General features: G+C 40.4%; 1 protein-coding gene across 1 annotated transcript in view; it reads left to right on the top strand.

The window, feature by feature from the left end:
* LOC140725907 (uncharacterized) overlaps positions 1-20088 on the top strand; it is a 181729-nt gene that overhangs the window by 95196 nt on the left and 66445 nt on the right. The window contains exon 5 of the mRNA XM_073041842.1: positions 99-245. Within this exon, the coding sequence (XP_072897943.1) occupies positions 99-245 (147 nt within the window). The remainder of the gene's footprint in view (positions 1-98; positions 246-20088) is intronic.

The following is a 20088-nucleotide window of genomic DNA, read 5'->3' as shown; positions in this document are numbered from 1 at the left end:
GTGAGAATAGGGAACAAAATCCAAGCCAGTTTGTAGTGGTTCTGGGTCTAAAATGAATCAACTTTTGCCTCTAAATGTCATGATGTTTCTCTATATAGGGTTGTACCAGACAATGGCCTCCAACAACTCATTGAATCAGGAGAGATTAGAGTTTCTCCTGCAGGATGTGTACCCTACTGAAACACCAGAGACCATCTCTCAGCTTTCACGGCTTTTATTGAGCAAAGTTGACAGTAATCACCAAGGTAAGGCAACTCCATAATTAAATATACGATCTGGACTGGTGATTATCATAATTAAATTAAAAGGAGAAAGAGTGCATTGCTGCTGAAAATGCAGAATTAAGGCAAAATATGCTGAAAGTTTCACATTAAAGAACAATATTTAAGCATAATTTTAGATTAAAAATCTGCCTATAATCTTTTTCTAGCCTCCAGCTGCCTCTCTTCCTGTCTCTCCTTTCATAAATAAAACCTAATTACCAATCACTTGTGGTCAATGCTACTTATGACCTCTAAATGGCTTCGAGAAATTTTTTTCTTTGATGATGCTTTGTGTACGCTTTGGGATATTGATAATATTAGTAAATTAGTTTATTATTGTAATATGTACCAAGGTACAGTGAAAGCCCTTTTTTTCTTGCCATCCAGACAGATCACTTCAGGCTTTAGTATTTTCTGCCATTAAGGGAGGGGAAGCGGTGAGAATATCTGGGGTGTATGGGATCTTTGACTATGTTGGCTGCTTTACCACAGCAGTGAGAACTGTTGACAGAGTCCAGGAGAGGAGGTTGGTTTCTGTGATTTGCTGTGCCCATAGCCTCAACTCTCTGGATTGACGGTAGTACATTGGCATTGCTGAATAAAGCAACCTGAATAAATGTTCTTTTCATTTAATCAAATTTCCATTGGAAAGTGACAAAGATCCTTCCTGAATCTGTAACTGGACCCAACAAAGCCCAGAAAACTAAGCAGGAATCTTTTCCAAGCCTGCATTCAGTTTTCAAAGATCCACCGTGCACAGTGTTTAGTGCTCCCAAGTGGATTCTTTGGGAAATCTCTACAATTATCCATCTAATTCAGTGACTCGATGGACAACATTTCCAACATTCTTTCCTTGTTTCAGCCACAAAACAAACCAATGACAGTAAAGTGGATCTGGTGTATATGGATTTTAGTAAGGTTTCAACAAGGTACCCTTTGGTAGGCTCATTTAGAAAGTTGGGGGACGTGGGATCCATGGAAAATTGGCTGTATGGATCTAGAATAGGCTTGCCCACAGAAAGCAAAGGTTGGTAGGAGATGGAGTGTATTCTGCCTGGAGGTCTATGACTAGTGAAAATTGTCTAGGACATCTGCTCTTTGTGATTTATATAAATGACTTAGACAAGGAAATGGAAGGGTGAGTTAGTAAGTTTGCAGATGACATGAAGATTGATGGTATTGTGGATAGTGTTGAGGGTTGTCATAGGCTACAACAGGACATTGATAGGATGCAGAGCTGGGCTGAAAAGTGGCAGATGGAATTCAATACAGAAAAATGTGAAGTGATACGCTCTGGAAGGTTGAACTTGGAGGAAGAGTACAGGGTTAATGGTAGGATTCTTAGCAATGGATCTTGGGTCCACATCCGTAGATCCCTCAAAGTTGCTCCACAAGTTGATGTGTTAGCCTTCATTACCACCATGATGTAATGTTGCAGCTCCATAAAACCCTTGTTAGACCACACTTGGGGTATTGTGTTCAATTCTGGTCACCTCATCATAGGAAGAAAGTCACCGTTTTAGAAAGGATGCAGAGAAGTTTTAACAGGATGCTGCCTGGATTAGAGAATATGTCTCATGAGGAAAAGTTGAGTGAGCTAGGACTTTTCTCTTTGGAGCAGAGCAGGATGAGATTTGACTTGATAGAGCTAAATAAGATGATAAGGAGCCTACTTAAATTGAACAGCCAATGCCTTTTTCCCCAAGCAGAAATGGCTAATACAAGAGGGTATAATTTTAAGATGATTGCAGAAAAGTATGGGGGAGATTGTCAGAGGTAAGGTTTTTACACAGAGTGTGATAAATGCTTGGAACATACTGCCAAAGATGGTGGTAGAGACAGGCGTATTAGGACATTTAAGGGACTCTTAGACAGGCACATGGATGAAAGAAAAATAGAGTGCTATGTGGGAGATAAGGGTTAAATTGATCTTGGAGCAGGTTAAAAGGTCAGCACAACATCATGGCCTAAATTGCCTGTATTGTGTTATACTGTCCTATGTTCTATATTGTGAGGATTTGAGAGGCATCCTTTGTAACTGAACATGTCTTGATTTGTAACATTACTGTATTGTGAAATCATGTTTGTGAGTGGTTATGATATCCAAAACAATACAGCCTGTTGGAGATGTCAGTTGAGTTTACTGCATCAGCTAGTGGATTGAATCCTGGCTGAGAGTTACTGCAAACCATTTATGTTACTACAAAATACTTTAAGCAGCATAACTTTTAAATTTATTGTCTAAACAATGAATGAGCAAACGTTCCTGTTAGAAAATAAATTTCTCTTCAAATGAGGAAGATCGAAGTTACAACAATGTCTTTGAATGGTGATTATTGCAGCAAAATGTAGCAGGTGGAGAAAAGTTAAACAGGCAATTTGTGAAAAATTATTGTCAGTGATGTGGAGCCAACAGGTTTTCTAGTGCTATTGATCATCACCATTCTTTCTTGGATTATTGGTGATCGTTATATGAATCTTATCATAACAGTCATACAATGGTGTTCCAAACACGCTGATGTGTTTTTGGCAAGCTGAGGTAGTGATGAATGTGGAAGTGAAGAGCAGGGAAATTCCTTTATTCAGTACATGCCATGAAGTAAGCACATTTAGTATTTAATCACACACGGATTCCAGCCCTCCATATCTGGTGTTATGAGATTAATATTGGACATAAATCATCAGCAACTTGAGTGATAGAGTCATAGAGCTACCCAGCAGGGTATCATTAAGCTGGAAGAGGTGCAAAACAGATCCACTAGGACAGTACCCAGGACAATAGGAGAAGCTGGATAGCCTGGAATGTTTTTCTCCGGAGCATAGGAGACTGAGCTGTGACTTACGGAGGTATAAAATCATGTGTATCACAGATACTCGCTGTCTTTTCTCAAGCTGTACAGGTCTATGACTCTGTTGTTTACGTTGGTGATGATAAATGTCCCACTCAGGTTGATGGGCAACAGATGATGCATGCGTGGAACAGTAGATCTGCTGCCTCACAGCTCCAGAACCATGGTTCAATCCTAACTTCCAGTGCTGCCTCAGTGGAATCTGCACATGCTCCCTATGACTAAGTCAATTTATTTTAGCTTGCCTATGGTTCCTCCCACATCGCCAACTAAAAATGTACATTGAAACATCAAAACATACATTGAAATGAGTCATTTGACCAATACAGTCTGAGGAGGTGCAGGAGCCACCATACATCTGGTGCCAACATAACAGGTCCACAACTTCCTAACCTTTACTAACCCATACATTTTCCAAATGGGGGTAGAAACCAGAGCACCTGGAGGAAACCAACACGGTCACAGGGAGAATGTTCAGACTTCTTATAGACAGCAGGAGGAATTGAACCACAATTGCTGAAGGCATGAGCTAGGGGGTCATTCCAATAAAGCCAGCATGGTAGTGTAGTGGCTAGCACAATACCAGTGACATGGGTAAAATTCCCACCACTGTCTGTAAGGAGTTTGTACGTTCTCCCCATGACCCTGTGGATTTCCTCCAAGCATTACGGTTTCCTCCACAGTCCAAAGACATAACGGTTGGAATTGACAGATTTTTTTAATACTCTTTATGAGGTGTTAAATGAATTAATATAAGATCTAATGCATAGTTTATTTATTTGTACTTTTTTAACGGACTCATATTTTTCAAAGTATGTGGTGGTTCATCCCCACTTAATGGCAGAAAGTGTTACAGCATTTACATAATGGCCTATCACCTTTCTCTTTCTCATTGGCTAAGTGTTAGAACATCATCCATTTATGTAATTGTGAAAATGTTGTTTGGTTTATTCTTGTCTAAGGAATTTTCTGTTACCTTGAGTATAAAGGTGATGGATTTTTCGGAGGCGTCATCTTCAACTTCATCTTCTTCGTCATCTTTTCTCCTTCTCCATCTTCCCTTTTCATTGAATCTCTGCTTTACTTCTCAGCTCTTCACATAGTTTCAAATGTCTGTATATTTGTATGAACTTTTAAATAAATGATTGTTAAGATTATTTAAATAAATTCCTAGCCATTCTTGACCCCCAGAACAACCCTGAGGATCAGAAAATAACAGAGATGCAACAGTAGGTTAATTGTTCAATGTAAATTGCCCCATGATTAGGCTAGGATTAAATCAGAGGTTGCTGGGTGGCACCACTTGAAGGACCACAAGGGCTTGTTCTGCACTTCATCTCAATTTAAAAAAAGGTTGTTTCATCCAGATCATACAGTTGCAGTATAATACATCAAGATGCATCATTCTGGATAAATAGCTCATACACATTTATTTATTCATGATCTGTGCCCTTTGCTGGGAAGATTGTCCTACTGTGTCCTGTTTTGAGAAGGTGGTGGTTCTTATGTTTTGTAACTCAGAAATATAAAAACTAATTGAAAGGAAAGCAAGGGAGCCAAGAATGTGAGTCTAACTTTGTTCTTTACTTGAGTGAGACGCACCCGCATCATGTGGCTGTGTGATGACGTATGCTATTTACGTACTTTTACATGTAATCTGCAATGCATTATGTAAACAACAAAGAATGCTTAATCAAACAATATAATACTACTCAAATATTACTGAAATATTAAATACACAACACTCCTCCCTGCTTAGCTATGAACTCCAACTCAATAACACAACTATCTAGACAAAATACTATATGTTACAACTACTATACAGACATCCACAACATCATGAATTTTAAATTGTCCCATTCAGGCTTAAAGCTTCAATCACTATAGAAGATGTTGTACTCTTGTGGGGTAATGTCTTTCTTGACAAAGGAAATCACACTGCTTGGTAGGTGAGACTTGTGGCTGTGAAAACAATCTTAGGTTGTGGGCCCTCCTCCATGGTTGTTGTAGGAGTTGACTTAGACTGCAGGAAGAGGTTCTGATATCTTTCTTTTCTCTTTCTCAGCTTTTTGCTCTGGATCTCCTTCAATCCTTGCTTCTGTCCCAGTCTCAGCTTCTTTCTCTCTCTCTCTCTCTCTATCCTGCATTTTGTCTTTTTCACATTCCTTCTCTCTTTCACAACTTTCTCTTTCTTACTCACACTCTTTCACTCTCTCTCCCTTCTCTCCTTTTCAACTTCTCGTATTTCTTTTTCTTCTAGTTTCTTGTGTATCTCTGAATTTGCTGACTTCTCAAGAAATTAGGTCTCATTTATCCTCTCTCATTTCCATAGCACTTACGTCATCATCATCTTTCTTTTCAAAGATTGCATCTTGATCTTGGGAAGGTCTATTTAGTTCACTGGAGTATTCTCTTATTTATCCTTCTACTGTTTTCTTTACAGTTTGTTTTCATATTTCCACTAATACCTTTCTTTTTAGTCTTCCATTCATCACGTTGGGGTTTGGTCTTTACATCTGCTTTTAACAAGCAGCTTTTTGTCTCCAAGTTGAAACGTAGATTCTGGTTCTCAATACTCACAAACGCTGAATGTTTGCAACTTTCCTGAAGCTCCCTGAGCTCTCTTCCAGCTTCACAAGTAACTGTCTGATTAGCACATCAGAAGCTTTCTCAGCTAAGTTACCTAGAAAACCTGTTATAATCGGACCACTGGTTTTGTCACTTTGATGATTCCTCTGAGCAGCATGCTCCTTTCTTGGACCAGTATGATTTCCAACCAGAGGCACAGAAGTTGTCGCTAACACCTGTTTGTCCTCTGTGGGGCAACAGTTCATGGTGTACAGTTCATGGCATCATCCAGTACCTTTGTTAATTCATTTTCAGTTGACTATTGCAGGGGATGTGGTATGTAAGTTGCGAATGGATCTCCAATCAAGTTGTAGTTGCCTCAGCCACTCATGCTCCTACAATCCTAGCCCTCCTGTTTTTTCCACATACAAGCTCAATATGGCTTGTTAGTTGTTGTATTTCCCTGTTATGAATGTATTTCCCAAATGAGTTATCTTTTGTCCCGTTTGAGTTCTTAGTTGGATATCTGCAGGCTTTAGGTCAGTATCCTTGAAATGCCATTCAAACCCATTTTGTGGAATGTCTGAAATAGCCAATTCCATTTTAATTAATTTGCCGTTCACCTCTGGTGTAAGCCATATTGCTTGTGTAATGTTAGTTTTCATCTTATAAATCATAAGGCTACTCAGTCCTGTGTCACTCTCACTATTATCAGACTTTTCATCAGCAGCACACAGTTTAGTGCTTTTTGAAACTGCAACTTGACTTTTTATCTTTTTTTCTCTATTCTGTGTAGTCTGTTGATATTTGTCTGCCCAATGTCCTACTTTTTTGCATGTTCTGTAAGTTTTAATTTTAACTCTGCATTTGTTTTTGTGTATGTGAACCCCTGTGACACAATGTGTTTGTTTATGCAGGCCTCCACATAAATGCTGCAATTTTGTTCACACATTTTCATTCCTGACAACAACTCAATTGTGTCTCTTTCTGCTGTTTCCATTGATCTAGCTATTGCAACTGCTCTTTACACATAATCTGTGCTTCAGTTAGGAGCCATCTTCGAATGTTTTATCCCAAAATTCTATAAACTAAACGATCTATCAGTGTATCATTACACCCATCATTGAACTGACAATGCTGAGACAATCTCTTCAGTTCAGCCACATACACTGAAATGGACTCCCCTTCCTTTTGATTCTGCTTATGAAAACTAAAGTGTTCTGAAATCAACAATGGTTTTGGTTCTAAGAGATCCTGTAATGTTCTGATGGTAGATCCGTCCAGGTCATTTGTTGCAGACTCACAAGAGGTCTCTGAAACAAACCAATACTTGGGCTGATGATATCTTCCTGGCCACTGCCTACATTGTTTTTTCAGTGGTATCAACCCATGCGTTAGGAGAGCTGGGAGGGGAGCAGGGGCACATGGAGAAATGAGTGCTCCTTTGTACCTACTGCCCTTGTTCCCATAGAGCAGGACAAGTAGTTTTAGGAAGTTCAACTAAAAGAGGCTTAACAAGTTGCTGTGGTAGTCATGTAAATGTTGCACACTGCGACCACATTACGTGGTGATGGAAGGAATCGATATTCAGGGTGATTGACAAAACAGCAATCAAGCAGATTGTTTTTATCCTGCAAAGTATTGAGTTTCTTAACAATAACTGAAGCTATACTCAACATTAAGTGAGTATCCTATCCTCCCAAATTATACCTAAAAGTCAGAGCAAAGGCTTTGCAGAGTAAGGATTTGCTACACAGAAGATACAGCCTCCCTGCTGCTTTGGTAGATGTGGCTGATTAGTTGCAATAACAACAGTTAAAAGATGTTTGGATAGGAACATGGATGGGAATGTTTAGAGGAATATGGGCCAAACATGGTCAAATGAGACTAGCTTAGATTGGCATCCTCTTCAGAATGAACAGGTTGGCTGATGGGTGTTTCCACACTGTACAATAACGTCATGACCCTGCAAAAAAAATTCAATACAAAGTTGAATGGAGATTAATAAATAAGATGACCAAAAGCTGGGTAAAAGAGTTACGTTTTGAGGAAGTGTTAAAGGAGAGAGAAAGGCAAAGAGGTTTGGGTGGTGAATTTGGAAGTTTAAAAACTCAGAACCCTATGACTGATCTTCTTCTGTGTGGTGCTATAACAAGCCAGAAACAGGCATAAAAGACAGTATTGTCGTTAACCAAAGTTTTGAATGGGAGATAATGATGGCCAAAATTGTATGGGGCTTTGGTAGCAGAAGGAACTTCTCCCTTTCCATTCATAATCAAAAGATACTTTTTATGACAATTGGTAAAAGAACAATCCTGAAGATTAAGAACATTCTTTTTGTGATGTTTTATGAACTGGTGTCTCATGTCTGAAAGGATGGTGGAAGCCAATTCAATGGGGACTATCAAATACAAGAGGAATGAATTCTTGAGAAGGCTGCATTTAGAGCCAGACTAACTGGAAAGGTTTTCAAAAGGATATCACAGACATGATAGACCAATTGGCCTTCTTCTGCATTATTTAACAAGAAAGAAGTTTAAATATAATCTATACTGTATTTCCTTGTCATTTCTTGCTGATAAAATTACTCTGGACAGAGTAAAATCTGCCCCTCACATTTCTGTGCGTATTTTACAGATTCATAATGATCAAATCCCTGAGCCGCTGGAAGATTTTGTCACAGATTAACACCCAGTCAAAGGAAATTACCTCCTTATCTCAAAGCAATCTAAGAGAAATAGAAAGTTCAAAATGCTGTCTTGCTGATACTTTGACAGTCTGAAGGCCTGAGTGTATTAGAGTTGACACAATTGCTCAGAAGGAATCAGTTGTAAACTTTGAGTTTATAGTTGAGTCAGTGCAAACTTCACCAGGCTCCTCTATTCTCTATCTCAGCACTCAAACCCACAGGTCCCCACATTTCAAACTCATCCTCATCCCAAGCACTGCATTTCCAAACCTCCCGTTCCTCCACCTTCCACACCCAATTCTCCACACTCACTCAGTTCCAAGAATTAAAATTCGGAAAAAGAACTGCTATCCTGGCCCTTACAGCAGTCATATCCCAAAGTCAAAACTGAAATAGTTTCAGTGTTGGCAAGATAATTAGTTAAAGCTATAATTACAAGTCCAACGATACAAACCAGCTCCACACCAGTTTTCACATTTGGATTTTAAGTTTCCTGTAGAAGGGGAAAGAAATTGGATGGGACTGCAAAACATGAGCTGGTATCATGATGTACATGTAACCTGAGCAAATGTGAAGCTCTGCAGGTCACACCAGAAACCCATGGACCATAAAGTCAACATGGGCATGGTTGGCCAAAAGGCCAATTTCTACACTGTACAGATCTATGACTCATGTCCTCATTCTCATAAATGCAATACAAGGCAGCCATAGCTACACATCCTGACAGATTTAGGCATTAGTATTTCCCATAGAAACATCCTTGGAGAACATTAGGCTCCAGCCACGTGGGATCACTGTTAAGTAGACATGTAACTTCTATTCCTGAATGAGTTTGGAGAACTGGCTCCCTCAGTCCTTATTCTCCTCTTCTTGTCCACTTCTGACAAAGTGCCTTTGGGGCTTCTCCTCCTCCTTCCAGTTATATTGGAAGCCTCGAGCATTCACCATCAAAGCTGCCATCTCCTATTCACAAAGGGAAACTTGCACTTCAAATGTCTTAGTTGCCTTGATAAGTTAACATTCTGAACAACTACCTTGTACACAACAAAGCTGAAAAGAATTTAGGGGTCCTACAAATCATAAATACAAAAGATGAGAACCTGATAAAAGGTCTCAGACCAAAATGTCGGCTCTTTATTCTTCTCCATTGATGTTGCCTGGCCTGCTCAGTTCCTCCAGCATTTTGTAGCAGTCCTGCAAAGAACGTAGGTCACTGGGAGTGCCACATCCCGTGGCTCAGAGCAGCATCCCATGCACGTCAAACTCAACACACAAGATGGATCTTGGCTTAGCACATTTGGTGTCACTGAGAACAGATGTTGGCAGATGCGAGCTCTGCAGCTGAACTAATAATGATTAATAAATATATCTGTCAGCAAATTAGCTGTCAAACAAAATGGTGACACTTGCCCCAATTTCTGGATCTAAGAATCAAAACTACTGGAAATCTGAAATAAAACCAGAAAACCCAGGAAGCCCTCAGCAGGTCAAGCAGGTCTGATGAAGTGTGCTAGACCTGAAACAAAGTCAAAGTACATTTATTATCAAAGTATGTATATTTTATACAACCTTGAGACGTGTCTTCTTCCAGGCAACTACAAAACAATGAAACCCAATAGAATCCATTAAAACAAAAGAAGGCCATCAAACACCAAACGTGCAGAGAGACAAAAAAGGAAAAGAGGGCAAGCAATAAAAGTAAGCAAATAGCATTCAGAATTGAAGTTTACAAAAGTGAGTCCACACTGTGGTAGTTGCAGGTCACAGTCTGATGCAGAGATGAGTATACCTCATGGAGCAACAAGTTGAAGTTCAATGCAGTCGAGTAAAACTCACAGAGCAGCAATTTGAACCAGCCCGTCCCTCACCTCTGGCCCTGATACCCTGTCCTTTTTAATCTGGCCCAGCAATCGTCCAGACCTCGCTCTCAGACCCAGACCCTGCTGCTTCGATATGCTGTAGGGCCAGTGCCCACCACCTCAATTCAGCCCATTCCCAACTTCTCCAGTTTGGCTCAGCACGTAAACTGATCAAACCTCAGGTCTTTCCTCTCTCCCAGGCATGGAACTGGGCCCCACCATCTTGACTCTGCGTTGCCTCCGCTCTCCTCACCTCAGTTCTGCCAGATCCTACTGCGTATGTCTGCACCAGCCAAACACTGGCCCATAGCCTGCTCTCCAGCCTGGACCAAACTGCCTTGATTCAGCCCGTACACACCACACCACAACCATCCGGCGCCTTCGAGACTTCAGTCCCCATTGCAAAAATGCCAGGTTATACAGGGGATTCAAAGCTCAACTCCACCAGGGAAGTTACAGTCTATTGTTTGCAGTGATCATTCAGCAGAATATGTGTAATTAGTAGGCATTTAGTTGTTTTACTTGCCACCAGCAAGCAGTCGCTGAGCTTCCTCAGGGCCATCTTAAACCAGAACATTAGCTGTTTCTCCTTCCATAAGACTATAAAACACAGGAGCAGAATTAGGCCATTTGACCCATCCATCATTACAACATGGCTAATTTGTTATCCCTCTCAACCCAACTTTTGATGCCCTGACTAATAAAGAACTGATCAACCGCCGCTTTAAATATGCCCAATGACTTGGCCTCCACAGCCATGTGTGGCAATGAATTCCACAGATTCACCACCCTCTGGCTAAAGAAATTCCTCCTCATCTCCGTTCCAAATGGACACCCCTCTAGTCTGAGGCTCTGCCCTCTGGTCCTAGGCTCACCCAATATAGGAGGCATCCTCCCCACATCCACTTTATCTAGGCCTTTCAATATTCAATAGATTTCAGTGAGATCCCCCTCATTCTTCTAAAGTCCAGCAGTACAGGCCTAGAGCAATCAAATGCTCCTCATATGTTAACTCTTTCATTCCTGGAACCATTTTGTGAGTCTCCACTAGTTTGTCTTGAATACCAGCATATCTTTTCTCAGAAAAGGGTCCAAAATGGCTCACAATACTCCAAAAGCAGTCTGACCAATGTCTTATAAAGCCTCAGCATCACATCCTTGCTCTTATGTTCTAGTTCTCTCAAAAAGAATGCTTCCTTACCAACCTTTAGGGAATCCTGCACAGGCACTCCCAACTCCCTTTGCACCCTGATTTTTGAACTTTCTTCCCATTTAGAAAATAGTCTATGCTTTTTTCCTTCCACCAAAGTGCATGACCATACACTTCCTACACTCTATTCGATCTGTCACTTCTTTGCTCATTCTCCCAATCTGTCTAAGTCTTTCTGCAAACTCTCTGCTCCTTCAGCACTACCAGCCCTTCCATCTATCTTTGCATCATCTGGAAATTTGGCCTAAAGGATATTGATTCCATCATCCAAATTGTTGACATATGATGACAAATCATTCCAAAGCTAAACTGCAAAGGGTATCTGGAATTTCCATTTCTGAGGTCAATGGCTTATGTTAAAACTAGTTTGAGCATTGTGATTTGCACATGAGAAATAGCATTATTTATAAAATGCATTGATTGTTCTCAGGATGTTCTGAAGTGTGTCACAACCAAGTAAATTAATTTAAATTGTATAAAGATTGAGCAGGGGAAATTAAATTGCCAATGTTCCAGAGGAAGGTGCAGAAATCAGGGCACTACTGTTTTAGATGAGGAGATGAATCTTAGCACTGCAGGCTCACTTGCACTTTTAATATATCAGCCACAATGAAATGGTGAAACAGAATGGCCTAATTCTGCTCGTGTCTTTTGGTCTTTCCACATGGTGATCTCAGCAAGGTGCACTTGCATCTGAATAAATAGAGTAGTAGACTAGTTCCTCAGTACTGCAATGGATCATCTTCCCAAACCATATACGAAAGCTGTGAAATTACTAACTACTTAGCCCTGAATTAAATGGTTTCCACTAAGGCAAAGTCGACATATTCTTTTTATTCATATTGCAGGATCTGGTCATGCGTGACAAAGCCAATTTTTACCCTCAACTTAGTAGGTAGCCAGACTATGTAGAAGTTAATCACACTCGTGAGTATGTAGCCACATCCAGACCAAACTAAATAACAATGGCAGATTTCTTCAAATGAAGGACATTAGTGAATCAGATAGGTTTTTAAAACATTACAGGAGTTTTATGGTCATCACTCATTACAAGTTTTTTAAAATTTTAAATCCGAGATCATTAGCTCAATTTAAATTCTGCAGTTGATATGGTAGAATTTGAATTCAGATTCAACTTAATTGTGCAAACCTCTAGATTCCCACACCAGTAATTTAACCAATACTGAAGTGCGTAGGATTTTCTTCTCTAAGAGAATGGTGAATCTTTCGAACTCCCCTCCCTGCTGGGTTGTGGAGGCTAGATCAATGAAAAAGATAGTTTTTGAAAGATCAGAGAATTGAGGGACTCCACAGAAGGGGAATTGAGGCCTGGGCAGATCAACCAGAATCATGTTGTACAGTAGGGTGGATTTAGGGTCAATTAGCCTACTCTTGGTCCTATTTTCTTCAGCTTTTGTATTCTTGCATCCTCTATGTTTTCCTAGAACTAAAACTCCAGTTTACTTGAGCAAGGAAAAAGTTTAAAATATCAAAAGTGCCTTCTTGACTTTGGTCTGTTGTCAGAACCAGATGGTAAACAGAAGCCAGGTGCTTTCCCACTGGGAAAGGAAATTAAAATGGAAATATTCTTAGCCTGATCTTTTACATCTTTGCTACTTGGATCAAAAGTCTCCAAGATCAAACCCCCCAAGAGTCAAGGTCAAAGAATAATAGAAGATTAAAGACAAAAGAGCAAAATCACTCAACAATTAAAAAGAAAGGAAAATACAGTATATTAATGTTCAAATATTATAGCTGTCATGTTTACAGATTTTAGTTACAGTGCTTCAATCTCCAGCCTAGAATTAATTATCATAAATCCATCATGCAACTCAATTTTATCCATAAACAGAAATTTCTGGAAACAGATCAGAGAACATTTGTGAAGGGAGAAACGGAGTTAATGTTTTAGGTTGTAGGTTCTGCCAACCTGCTGAGTGTTTCCAGCATTCTTTCTTTTTATTTTGCATTTTCAGTATCTATAGTATTTAATTTTTCAATCACACTTTTTCTGTGCTGCTGATTTATTTATTCACATTTACTTCAGATGCCTCGATGTTTAGATTAACAAATATATATCAACTTCAATCTTGAAGTATTTTTCTGACCAAGTCCTTTGGACAAAAATATTGTGCCTCTATCTATTCTATCAATTATCTTTGATTAGATCACCTCTCAAAAAAAACAATTTATTTGATCTGCATTTATTCTTTAATCCCCTGAAGATCTGGTACCAGTGTGATGAATTCTTGCTCCAACCCCTTTGTGGACAAAGTGTCTTTCTTGAGAATCAGCGCACTAATCTGAATTCCGGGTAGGGCCTTATTATATTGGCAAATGTCCTCTGCAGTTAAATACTTCCAAGTTCAATGACAATTATCTATGCAAACACAATCAAACATGAGAGAGATCAGTGAAACATTGTTGACAAATTTATTCCCTTTTTTCTGGGATCTAGCCATCACTAACAAGACCAGTATTTATTTCCCATCCAAAGTTCAAATGTTACTTTATGATCAAAGTGCATATATGTCTCCATATGCAGCCATGAGATACATTTTCTTGTGGGCATACATAACAACTCTATAGAATAATAACTATAGCAGTATCAATGAGAGACTGCCCAACTACAGCATTCAACCAGAGTGCAGAAGATGACAAACTGTACAAATACAAAAACTAAAAAAACAATAATAACTAAATAAGCAATAAATATGGGGAACATGAAATGAAGAATCCTTGAAAGTGAGTCTATTAGTTGTGGGAACATTTCAGTGATGGGGTAAGTGAAGTTGAGTGAAGTTATCCCCTTTGGTTCAGGAGCCTGATGGTTGAGTGTGGTAGTAACTGTTTTTTGAATCTGGTGGTGCGAGTCCTGAGGCTCTTGTACCTTCTTCCTGATGGCAAGAGCATCCCTAAATGCCTTTGAGGATAGAGTGGTGAATACTTTCTTGAACGACTGCAGGCTGAACAACTGTAAGTGTTCCATAAGGAAGATTAATCCAAAATCTGGACACTGTCATTGAAGAAATGGCAATATATTTGCAGATCAGGATAGTGTGTAATGAGGGGAACATGTGTCTGTTCCCCTCATCCTTCATGGTGGTAGAGTTTGTAGGGGTAAAAAAGTGCTGTTACACTAGCCTGGGTGAGTGTATGCAGTGATTTTTGTAAAGGGTAAGTTTACTGTGGATATCAGGAAGGGACTGTCAGGACAAAAAACTCCAGCACTCATTGAGAGGTCAGCAGAGAAAAGCTGAGCAGCTTCAAGTTCATGGGCATCAACATCTTGGAGAACCTATCCTGGAGCCAACACTTTGATGCAATTACAAAGAAGGCGTGCCAAAGACTCTACCTTGTTAAGAGTTGAGGAGAGTTGGTATATCATTGAAGATTCTTACAAATGTCCATAGGTGTACAGTGGAGAGGATTTTGGCTGGTTTCATCACAGCCAGGTACGCACAGGATCACAAGAGTTTGCAGAGGGTTGTCGACTTGGCCAGCTACATCACAGTCACGTCCTTCTCACCTTCGGGTATATCATCAGGAGGCTGTCTCAAGAAGGTGCATTCCTCACTATGGACTCATGATCTGAGACATGCCTTCTCGTTACCACCATTGAGGAGGAGATACAGGAGTTCGAAAATTCAGATTCTGATGGTCCATATTGCAAATGTCTACATTTCTGGCCTTATGGTTCAAGGAAGCAGCAGAAAAAGTTAAAAACTGCTGAGTTAATTTCAACAATGTAAGAATTATTGCATCTTACTTTTGCTGTCCTTGCAAAGATCATCATAGTCCCCAAACTATACACAGTACTGAGGCTTAAGTAACAAGAGACAGGTCTGAACCAGTTATTGGCTAGCAATGGTGGGGATAAAATTAAAAAAACAAACAGCACTCTTTCCTTTGCAGCCATCTCTGCTCATTATCCAGTAACATATTAAAAAAGAGTCCGTGACAGATTACTTCTGTCCTAATTTTATCATTTCTACTGAGATTTAATTGTTAACAGAGTGGCATCAGTTGAGGCTATCATTATGTTTCCTCCATGTATACCAGGCCCACGTTATGGTAGGTAGCCAAATAGGAATTACAATGTAAAAATAAATCAAACAAGCCTTGACATGCTTGCTTATTCTGATCCTTAATTTTCAATTTGCACTATCACCATTTCCACCTCTTTTGCATTAGAATCCCTGTGAAATAGTCTTAAATGTTGGCACAGACTCTGCTTCAGGCAATGATACAACTTACATCTATTCTTAGGCCTCCATTTCAAGAAAGTGTCTCTTCTTCTGAGCTAAATCTTCAGACATTTTGCTTTTTCTCTCTGGATCGTGTGATCACAATCTTTACATTTTATCACACTGTCGTGGCCATCCTATTTTCACCTCCTCCCACTGAGCAGAAGGTACAAAAGCTTGTGAACACGTACCACCAGGTTCACGGACAACTTCTACCCCACTGGAAACAGACCTCTTGTACACTGATGAACTCTCAATCTCAGTCTACCTTTGCACTTTGTCACCCTGAATTGCACTTTCTCTGCACTTCAACACTACATCCAGCATTTATGATTCTCATGTTACATTAACTTGATATATGAATAGCATAGAAACAAAGCTTTTTGAAAAGAATAAACCAATTCTCTCATGCTAGCCAATTAGTTTGCCCCATGTTCCAGTTCTGGGCCTTCACTTTATAGCTAACAATCCTTCAAGTACTTTGCCAGGTACATTAAATGTGTGGAAGGTTCCACCAGCCTTTCAGGCACTAAATGGTAGGCTACACTACGCTTTATGCAAACAAGTTTCTCCTTAGCCCCCCCCCCCCCCCCGCACTCTTTCCCTCTTACTGTTTCAACAATTAAGAAATTTATAATGCCCAACAGTCAATGAAAGGGAGCAATAAGGAGTTATAATTCCCTCTGATGCCCCTCTTCCTTGCTTTCCAGATATCCCACCCTGCAAAATCTCATTTCAGGGAGGGAGCACCATCAATTTGCGTGAGACTCCCTGAACTTCCGGGAGAGGTGGGATGTCTGCAATAGAGCAGCTCCTTAGCAGCTAGCCAGCTAGTTTAAATAACGTTAGCTATGCTAATGAATGAATGACACCTGTTAAACTCACCTCAACATGTCTTTTACATTTTAACCCACCATGGGCAATAGAAAAGTCACAGTTGCAAACAGTGCAGCAAGAAACACTGTCATTACTTTTAACCCCTATTAGGCAGGGGTACACTTTAGTGTAGTCTGGGGTGAAGTACGTTTTATATTTCATTCCCCCACCCCCACCCAGCTGGTTTCACGAATCTCCTGCCAGCTTATACTGCTTCACCCTACTTCCGTCTGGATTTCCAACATCTACAGAACGTCTTGTGTCATAAGGAGCTGCTTCTAGTCTTACAGGTTGTTAATTGTTGGCCTGCTCTAGACCAAGGGTGCCACTATCGAATCAAAGATAAGAAAAGGCAAAGTCAGTGCAGTTCCTGTGGGTCAGGTTTAGTGACGTGATCTAGACAGGAAGCTGCTCCTTTTCTTTCCCGTTTTACCACATGAACAAGTCTGCTCCTGTCCTAAATCTGCTACAAATACCTTTCCCAATAATGTTGCAAGCTGAACGTCATTAACACATGAGGTGGGAATTAAACAGAGATTTTCCTGGTTCACATTGCAGAACTTCCTGGGACTTCACAGTGCAGTACCAACATATGCAGTTCCTGAAACATGTTGCTCATTCCCAGAATTTAGGGTGGGACTTTAAAACCTCCTTGTTTCATATTTCTATACAATAGAGGAGGAGGCTATTTTTGCCCATGGCAGCTCATAGAGCAAACCCAGTCCCCAGTAATTTTCCTTGCAATCTATTATTCTTACATTCCCATCAATTTTCCTCAGATTCTATCACTCATCCACACACCAGGAGCAATTTACTGTGGCCATTTAACTTACCAACCTGTATACTTTTGAGAAATGGGAGTAAACTGAAGCATTCTCAGGAAACACATGTGGACACAAGGAGAACCTACAAACTCCAAACAAACAACACTCAAGATCAAGATTGAACCTGGATCTCGGCACATTGCAACTGTGAGACTATGAGCTACGCTACTCTGCAAACGTACAAAATGCTGGAGGAATTCAGCAGATCCGAAATCATCTCTGGATGAAAATGGACAGTTGATGTTTTGGGTCAAGACACTTCATCTGAACTGTTCATTATCTGTTTAGCATCAGTTCCCAGCACATCTTGTGTCTGCACTACTGTGCCACCTGGTTACATCCTGAGATTTGACTTGTAAACGAATGATCTAACCAGTTTGTCTTACTATAGACAAAACGGCAGTCAGGTTGGTGGACTGCTCCTCTTGCAAGATGTGGAAAGTCAGGGAGCCTTGCGGACTCCCTAATGTCTACATCTGTGGAAGATGCACCCACCTGCACCTCCTGACAGACAAAGCCAAAGAAGTTTAAGTGTGAATGGATGTATTCAGGATTATCTGAGAGATTGAGGGGATTATAGATGAGAATTTAAATGAGATGGTCACACTTCAGGAACAATCTTATCTCTGTCCCTCGTGATTTGATAAACATCTGTAAAGTCAGCCATCATCTTCCCACATTCCAGGCAATAAAAGTCTAAGCTATCTTGCCCTCTCCTTATAAACATAAACATAAAAGAACCCTCAGAATCATTTGAAGGCGCAAGCAAATTATCAAAAGTAACCAGCGTAATGATGATGAGATTGGAAAAATATTTAATTATCTGTAAATTCCTTTGGTGGACAGTACTTTACACTTTACAAGCTTCTGTGTGAAAGTTTTTCCACAAAGGTAGAATCAATGGAGAATTATTCTCAAATAATTCTAATAGAATATTCAGAAAAGGGTTAAAAAATTTTCAAACACCATGTAGTGCAGATACTGAAAATCAGAATCACTAAACTCTCATGCAGTTCAGGAATTATGTTTTTGGGCACCAAACAATCCAATTTTAATAAAATATTTAACATATGATAAAACAGGGATTTTATAAAGTTTGTCCTTTTTTATGTTGGGCCTTCCATGCACTTGAGGCACTGGAGAGTCTGCATGGGTGCTATGGTGTCTTACAGAAGCCACACATGTCTAAATGTCATCCCCCACCCCCCAACACGCTTCTCAGTGACAGGTGTGTGACCAGCACCATCTGCAGGCCACACGTGCAAAGCCTGTCAAGCTTTCTTCTGCATGACTGAATAAGTTCCAAGACAGACCTGGGTGTCTGATTCCCTTTAAAGCTTTGACTTATTCAAAAAAGAGTCACTTACAAGAGAGCCTGATTATGTGTATAGATTTGAGGGCCACACCTCAAGTCCCTCCTAGTTTGTAGCAGTAAATCATTACATGTAGCCTGTGTGTTGTGAGATTTATTGTACAAAGACATTCTCAGATTTTCTTTTGGATTTGCGTCCAGTCCCTATATGGGATATAGGGTTATGCCCGCTCCTTCTCCCTGCCCTCACCTAGCCACTTCATGGTCTTCCGCCAACCTACTTCTCTATAACGAGTTCTTACCCCCTCCACCCTGCTGAAAGCACCTCCTACTGGCACCCGCCCTTCTCCTACACGGCAACCCAAGTTGGTGATCAAACGCCCAGCCCCTGCACAGCACTGTCCTGAACAGTGGCTGAAACCACCCCACATCATGAGCAATCAATCTCTTCACCAATAAAAAACTTACCATTCTTCCTTCCAACACTAACTCCAACAACTGACTGATGCCAGCACTCTCAACCCATCCAGCTTTAAAGGGATATGGACAAATAGGACCATCAGTGGGCACGTAGGCCAGCATGGGTCAGCTGGCCTGTAGTGCCTCTCTCTGTACTGTGTGAATCAATGATTCAACCAGTTCTTTATTGGAATAAGAATCACAAACTATGATTTGTCTCCAATAAAATTTAACCTTCTACATTACTGCTGTGTGCACTTCCCAAAGGTTGAGGTGTGGAGTGCGGCTAAATGGTGGGGGAAGCAAAACATTAGCTCCCCCAACACACAAACCTAGCCAAAGTACAGTATTGCATTTTTGAAAGAGCCTCTCCTCAACCCCGCATTACTGAAGCCTTCATCCACTGATATCATGAACTTTGGCAGGAAATGGGGGCGAAGCTTTTCAGCATACCCATAGTGGAACATCCATATCCCATAGGCTCGTACAACCTTTATTCTTACTAACGCCTTTAAGTCTCGGCTCGATAAGCCAAGCTGCTTGAGAGTTTGCCAGCTATCAACTGTGATAGATTTAACAGTGAGCAGAAAAGGCTGGGGAAGCAAAGGGGCACTTATTGATTCCACATAGTTTATTAAGAAAACAACACCCTCTGTCGTTGACTGACAGTTCCACTGCCAAAAACAAGGAGATAAATCAAAACGGTGTCACCAAACTGAAGACAATGTGTCCCTCACAGACAACTTTACATACATCATTATGCAGAAAATACAGAGGAGACTCAACCCAGCTTCTTGTGATTAATGATATCCAGATAATACAATGGCTGCGATGCTAACAAATCTTGTACCATTACTGGGGAAACAACTGTTATTTCTCCAGTGTCACCACTGTGTTATCAGCAGCAGTCATTTAACCCTCTGCTTACCACA

The sequence above is a fragment of the Hemitrygon akajei genome, chromosome 4 (genome assembly GCF_048418815.1).
Source record: "Hemitrygon akajei chromosome 4, sHemAka1.3, whole genome shotgun sequence".
NCBI classification, from domain to species: domain Eukaryota; kingdom Metazoa; phylum Chordata; class Chondrichthyes; order Myliobatiformes; family Dasyatidae; genus Hemitrygon; species Hemitrygon akajei.
This window is presented reverse-complemented; position numbering and strand designations above follow the sequence as displayed.